The 7,158-nt window shown below is 43.1% G+C and overlaps 1 protein-coding gene across 2 annotated transcripts in view; it reads right to left on the bottom strand.

Moving 5' to 3' along the window:
• Positions 1–1,551: 1,551 nt before the first annotated feature.
• The window catches only part of LOC107103222 (metallophosphoesterase domain-containing protein 1-like), a 62,769-nt gene continuing 57,162 nt past the window's right edge, over positions 1,552–7,158 (bottom strand). Inside the window, exons 6-7 of one of the 2 annotated variants that reach the window (XM_015402797.1) lie at positions 5,765–5,878; positions 1,552–4,291 (exon numbers count right to left, since the gene is read on the bottom strand). In XM_015402797.1, coding sequence (XP_015258283.1) covers positions 4,173–4,291; positions 5,765–5,878 — 233 coding nt within the window. In that variant the 3' untranslated portion in view covers positions 1,552–4,172. The remainder of the gene's footprint in view (positions 4,292–5,764; positions 5,879–7,158) is intronic. The other variant, XM_015402796.1, reaches the window with a different exon arrangement.

Here is a 7,158-nt window from a genome sequence, read left to right on the forward strand (position 1 = left end):
TTGAAATAAAAAAAAACTTGTTCTTGCCAGTTTTCCCTTCATATGAAATCAATTGGAATAAGATGAAATTGTCTCGAGTAAAACAGAAAACTCTTCTATATGATCTCAGGTTGTTTTTGTATACTATTCATATATCCTTTATGATCTAAAATATTCAGATGTGACAACCAAAAACTTTTGACTGGTCTTGGAGAAGAACTGAATGTGGAATCCAGAAAAACGAATCCCCTAAAGGAAATGGAGCTGTGTGATTGGTACTGCAAGCATAAGGAGTCATTATCCGAGGAGCCTAATGGAAGGATTGGCAGACAGAACTAGGAAAGATGAAGTGAGAAAGAGATTACAAAGTGGTAGATGGAGAGGCGGAGTGAGAAAGAGGAAGCTGAATGGAGCATATGAAAGCTAATAGAGGCAGAGTAAAACCCCGTCTGAGAAGAATGACTCGCTTTCCCCTGGGATTAGGAAGGTAATTATTTGAAGGAGGTTTCTCATCAGAATATCCAAAGGTGTGGAAAAGGGAGGCAGGAAAGAGCAGAGAGGCCTTAGCTACCAGAAATGAAAAAGATACTTTGATCTCTGTGGTTGATAGCAGACCCAGATTCCTCAGAGCTGAGGAAACCTACCTGATGTCTTCAAAATGTTTTCTGTTGATCTGCTAAAAGGCTCTGATTGGGGAAAGAAGGAGACAAAACCTGCTGATCACTGATAAGCTTTTATTTGATGCTGACAGGAGCCTCATAACCACAGCAGCCTTATCAGATTCTATGAAAAGGTAGCTGCTGGATGTAATGGACGTCTCCATTCGTCCAAATGTCCTCAACAAAGATGAAAAAGATTTTTAACACTAAATGAAGACTTTAATCTCAGAAGGTTGTACATTCATTCATCAAAATTGCTCATAAACATCCAGTAATATTGAAAGGTAAAATATACAGGCAGCAAACAGTCCCTCTCTGAGTCTGCTGTCCATCCATCCGCTGTGGAGGCTCCGCCTTTCTTCGCCGCTAGATGGGACAGGAAGCAGAGATTGTCTGAGGAGCAAAAGTCCTTTTCCTCTGAGCGGAGAAGAAACGAGTCAATAAGCACCACGGTTCTCCTTGTGGATCAAACAGGAAGCACGTTAGCAAAGTGTTCATGGAGGAACAGCGTCCAACTCTCCAACCGCTCTGAATGAAAACTTCGTCACATTTAGTCTTTGTTCCTTCCAACCAATGACATTCGTTCACTTTTACTGTCCCACATTCAGGCCCAGTCCTCCTGTCTTTAGCACCATACCAGACAGACGCTTTAATACTGCAAAGATTGAACAGTTAGGAAGCAGCTGATGCATGCCGCCACATGCTAACAGTTTTAAAACATTTGAATCATACCGAGATAAGCTGTTCAGTTCTTTCAAACGTCAACCTGGTCTCATGTATAAAACTGTCATCAGCCAATCTTCTGATTGGTTCCTTTGATTCTTCAGGCCCACATTAGGAGGAGAAGTGATCTAAGCGTGAATCCAAAGCATCTGATGTGAGCCTGACAGCTGTTTGAACCTATAATCCCAAACTGATCGTCTGCTTGAGGTCAGCTCCACCTGATGTGGAAGGACACTTGGCTTCTCAAAGGCCACGTCTGTCAGGTCTATCCACAGACTTCCAGATTCTTTGGGATCATCCAGATGTTTTTGAAATGTTGTTTTGAACTTTCATCATTGATTCTGACCTGGGATGTTCCACGGAGGCCAATCTTTGACTTTGGGGAAACTTTCTCTTTCTGGATGTATTCTTTGGAGCAGCAGCCCTAACCTCCACCTCTCCACCGTCTAACGTGCTCATCTGTTTATTTAGAGCCAACCATGGCTGCGTTAAAGGCACTCAGACGTTTCCAATCATTATTTTGAAAGAAATCAACAAACTTCCATCTTTCTGCACCAAGATGTTGCCTTGCAGCTAAAGTCCTGCTGGATGTTTAACTTTATGGGTTCAGGTTAGTTTAGCTGGTTAAGCACAGCTGGTGATATTGGGTAAACTTGCTATCTGAGCTGAGCAGTGTTAGCGTGGATCTTAGAAATGGTCTCTGGTTGGTTCGGTGCTTCTCATGACGTCTCTAAGAAAGATAAATACCATCAATTTAAACAACAGAGCTGACAGAGAAGCTTATAAATGATAATAAATGATTCCATCCTGCTCTAATCTGCTCCATGAAGGTCTTTGTTTCAACTATTTAAGATTTTTCAACCCGTGGAAGTTTTTCTCTCACTTCCTCTAATTCAATAATGCATCATTTTAATGTGAAAGTCATCAGGGATCAGTTTCATCTTCTACGTTTTATTTTGAAATCCTTCTCCTTTCAGTCATTCTCCAGTTTCCAACGTTTCCTTCTTTCCATCTCAGGAGCTTCCTGTCAGCCTTCATAATCTGTTCCACTAACCCACTGCTGAACAGGAACTCTGAGTGTTTGAAAGGAATAAAATATCATTTAAAAATAAAAAATAAAATTGTTACTATTTTTAGTTCAGGTTCCTTCATTGATAGAAACAAGCAAAATATTAACTTCCAGTGAAAAGTTTGGTTCTGATGTTTGTTTAGCGAAACTAAATTAATTTACAATAAGAATTATAAATTAAACATGTTTTTCTAACTTGTTTGGGCAGCATCCAGGGGGGCGGAGCCTAACCAAAGGCTCCTCGCCTTAATCTGGATTAAGAAGACATTAATATCCATGTTTATGATGGTAAATAGATAAAAACCAGATTACAGTCAAGTCATCGTTTCCCTGCTCTCAGCATTTTTCTAATATTTCACTACAGAACAGTAAAAATCCAACTATGAGAAAAAAAATGTGATTTTATGCCGAGTTGCTGAACCGCTGAGATCTTCTGTGTCTGGTGTCAGATTATTTTCTGTGTCTCAGGTCATTGTTGGTGTTTTTCGACCAGCTGAGGAATGTAGAGATCAGCTTTGGTTCTGAGCCGGTAACCTTCAGCTCAGCAGCAGCTTCTACTGACCAATTAATTAGACCCATTAGGACGGTTTCTTCAGCCTGTTAGAGAAGCCGGATGGTCCAAACCTGCAGCCACCAATCAGATCCAAGGCTGCAGAAAACATCTGGATTCTGACTCTCTCACTTGTGCAGCAGCTCCTCTCTCCAGCCTTTCTAATAAGGCGACTCTAACCCTCACAGGGACCAGAATAACTGGGCTCCTCCAGAGAATCGTAGCGACTGAACGTTGTCCAGAAATAAAGTGGGAGCTGTTCTGCAGAATGGTCTGCTGGCAGGATGCCTGAGAGGAACAAGAGAAACAAACCTTTCCTTCTGGCTGTTGTGCAACATGTTGTAAAGTGCTGAGGAGGGAAGAGGGCAGCGGAGGACAGAGGCTCAGCTCCACCACTGGGCCGTAAAAACCCAAAGATTGAAAACATTTGAGCTCCATTTAGATACAAAAGACATGAAAGAGTTAATCAGTCGATATGGACCAACAGAAGGAGGAAATATCACCACAAGCATTTACATTATTAGGAGCAACGACCACAGATACAGTGGGTACGGAAGGTATTCACACCCCTTTAAATTTCTCACTTGTGTCATTGCAGCCATTTTATTTTTATTTCTAGAAGTTAAAGGGGTTTGAATACTTTCTGCACCCACTGATATGTACAGCGTAAAATCACAGCATAGAAACAGCATGAATGGAGGAACTTTACAGAGGAGAGGAGAGGAGAGGAGAGGAGAGGAGAGGAAGTGTCTAACAGGGCAGGGGGATTAAAAAAGGGACAGAGGGTTCGAAACGTTCAACAGCTGCTGAGCCAAAGCTCTGCAGCGACGATGATGATGAGGAGGAGCAGGAGGAGCAGTAGGAGGAGTGGGGCCGTTTTAGTGTCTGTTAGAATGAAGCAGCGTCTTCATGCCTCCATCAGCAGCCTCAGATTGTCAGAGCAGAAGGACACAGAGCTGGTAGAAAATGTCTGCCTTTCAAGGCGTCTCTGCATGAGAAGGTTCCCCATCAGCTTATGGCAGATGGAGAAACGCAGAGAGACGGAGGAAGCGTCCATCATCCGCCCCCCTCACAGTCCCGAAACACACCTGGATTATATCTACACGGCTCCACCTGCACAGCCCTGCAGATGCAGCTGCCTGTTTGGGGCCCCTTTCTCTCCACCGCTGCTTTGGGGTCCAGTCTGTTCTAGTCATGTGGATCTAGGGTTGGGAAGGTCGAAGACGATGGGGGGGTTCATGGGGAGGAAGTTAACGGTGCAGGCCGAGGCGTTGATGAACGTGGTGGTGCCGTCTGTCATCATGCCATAGCCTAAAAACAACAGGCAGAAGGAGCAAAGAAGAGAAGGAAGAATCTGAATTAAAAAGTAAAAAGCAGCTGAATTCATTCAGTGTTTTTCAGTTCATCTGACTTAAAGGAAAAGCCCCGAAACAGCAGAAATGACAACTAAACGGATTTATTTTAACAGAACTGAATCTTTGTGATTCAGGTCAGACCAGTTTGTCATCATGAACATGAACAAATAACCCAGATTACATCTGCTAATCTGCTTTCCTTCCTGTTACTTCAGTAAATATGTGGACATCATTAGGTCACCTTTTTCTAGTTCAAATACTGATCAATGATCAGTTTGAGTTAGTTGAAAACACAGAAAGTATACATGGAGCGACTTTCACTGCATAAACGATTGGGAGGTCTGTTTCCTGGAGCAAAACCTCAGTTATAAACATCACCTTCAACTGAACAGTGATCTGGTCCAAAGAAGAAGACCGGATGCAGCGTTAGGAAGGTCTACAGGAAGCAGACGGCCTCAAACTACTAGGCAGATTGACTGCAGCCAAAGTTCTGATGGAAATTATCACATCTCGCCTATCCTAGCTTCTCTTCATTGGCTTCCTGTTAAATCCAGAATAGAATTTAAAATCCTCCTTCTCACATATAAAGCCTTAAATGGCCAAGCTCCATCTTATATCAGAGATCTGATTGTTCCTTATGTTCCTAACAGAGCACTTCGCTCTCAATCTGCAGGTTTACTAGTGGTTCCTAGAATTTCTAAAAGTAGAATGGGAGGCAGATCTTTTAGTTATCAGGCTCCTCTCCTGTGGAACCAACTACCAGTTTTAGTCCGTGAGGCAGACACCCTGTCTACTTTTAAGGCTAGGCTTAAAACTTTCCTTTTTGATAAAGCTTATAGTTAGAGTGGCTCAGGTTTCAGGCCTGAAACTAGCATGTGATGTTCTCAGGCCTCATTCTATCACTATCCCTTCATAGGAGCCTGGATTTCGAGAGTGAGGATGGAAACCTGATTCTGATCCACAGAACGTGGTCAGTGTGAAGCAGAGCCATGTGTGAGTTTTGTCTGAATCCTTTGGAAGAACCTGAGCTTATTTAAAGACGCAAAAATGACATAAGTCACCCTGAGGGGGAAAGTTCTCTCTGAATTATAGACCCATCTCTGGACTGAAGCCAGACTTCTTCTAAAATGTCCTCCTTTAATCCTCTGAATAAGGAGGAACGCTGCTCTCAGGGCATTTCTGCTTTTAGAGGAGCTGATCTACTTTCTAATCTGGCTGCCTCTGATCAGGGAATGCTGCTCCAGGCCAACGCTGACCTGATAACCCGGAAAACAGCAATCCTCAGCACAGGGAGCTGCCTATCTGGCCTCATTGGCCTGGGTGGATGATAGAGGAGGAAGCAGCAGCTCATAAGCAGGCAGGAGGACATTCTTTAAGGCATGTCTTGCTACAGATGAAGGTCTCTTTATAAACAGCCAGGCGTGTTTACCTTCGTGAATGTGTCCAAACACGTGTAATTTAGGCTGAACCCTCCTCTGAACCGTGTTGAGCAGCTCCATGCATCCGACGCGCTGCATCTTTTTAGGAACCCAGTCCAGAAACCCTGCAAATAGAAAAAAGCAAGTCAGGAACAGGCAGCAGCCAGAGCGGCCTACAGGACTAAACATCCCTCCCTAATGACGTTAACCACAACGATGGACAGGAAACATAAAAACAGCTGAACTCTGCCTCAGTATAACAGGAGAACAAAAACTGGAATATGAAATGATTGTTTTGGATCAGAGGATTTACTGCATCTGTTTAAAATGTGACCAAGGTCGAGTTAAAGAGCAGAGATCTACGGTGATCTAAGGAGGCGGAGCTTTAAACAAAGCATTTCTCCTGGGGTGTGAGAAAAACCAGAACTTCATCCCACATGATGGAGGATTAAGGGGGTCTGGAAAAGAACAGCTGACTTGAGTCCTGATATCACTGCAGGCTGCAGACAGTTCATCCACTCTGGCTATGCTGGTTGCTGGGAAACCACAGAAAGAATTGAGTTTCAGGCTCCAGTTCCAGCTCCATTCTGTGGCAAATAGCTGCCTCTCTAGTCAGTGTAGTAAATCCTTCTAGCTCAGTAGCATCTCTGCGTGATGGATGGCCCCGCCCACTATGATGCATGATGAAGCAACAGTCTAAAAACCCGATGAGCCAGACGTCATGTCAGACAGTGGGGAGGAGTCTGAGTTCAGGCAGCTTTAGAAATGTCATTGCTGGTTATGGATTATGTTTATAGTCAAACTTTCAGGCTCATTGGACTTAACTAAACAAGAGATTCAAAGTTTTCTGCAGAATTTGAAGATTTTAAACTAAATACTAAAACCGCTAAACTGTAAAAGTACGGATTTAATGCTGCTAGCTTGATGCTAATGTCCAAATTTGGATATTTTTGAGGAAAGTTTTTGATTCTGTTTGGCCTCAAACCATCTCAGTGCTGCCACCTATGGGTTAAAGAGTGGCTACTGCAGCTGAATATATCGCAGGTCTATGTCACAGATCTACGTCTGGTTGAAAAAAAAACTTCCACTGATCCACAGCTGAGTGGTTCATCACCTCCTAGTCAGGATGGTGGACTGAACTAGATGATTTAGTCATTTAAATTCACTCTCCTCCTGAAAACATAATGAAATAGAGACTTCTCAATGTGAACCTCCATGTGATTGGTGAGTCTGTATCCCTGGTCATTTCCTGGTTCATTCCCATTCTTAAGGTATTTGTAGAATTGCTTGTTGTTAAATCTATGCAGACTTGGCTTAGATCATAAAAATGATTTTCTGCATTCATGGCCACGTTGAAACTGGTGCTGAAGGTGCAGAAACCACAATGCAGATGTGATATTAGTGA

This window comes from Cyprinodon variegatus, unplaced genomic scaffold, assembly GCF_000732505.1.
Source record: "Cyprinodon variegatus isolate N-32 unplaced genomic scaffold, C_variegatus-1.0 Scaffold1399, whole genome shotgun sequence".
Taxonomy (NCBI): domain Eukaryota; kingdom Metazoa; phylum Chordata; class Actinopteri; order Cyprinodontiformes; family Cyprinodontidae; genus Cyprinodon; species Cyprinodon variegatus.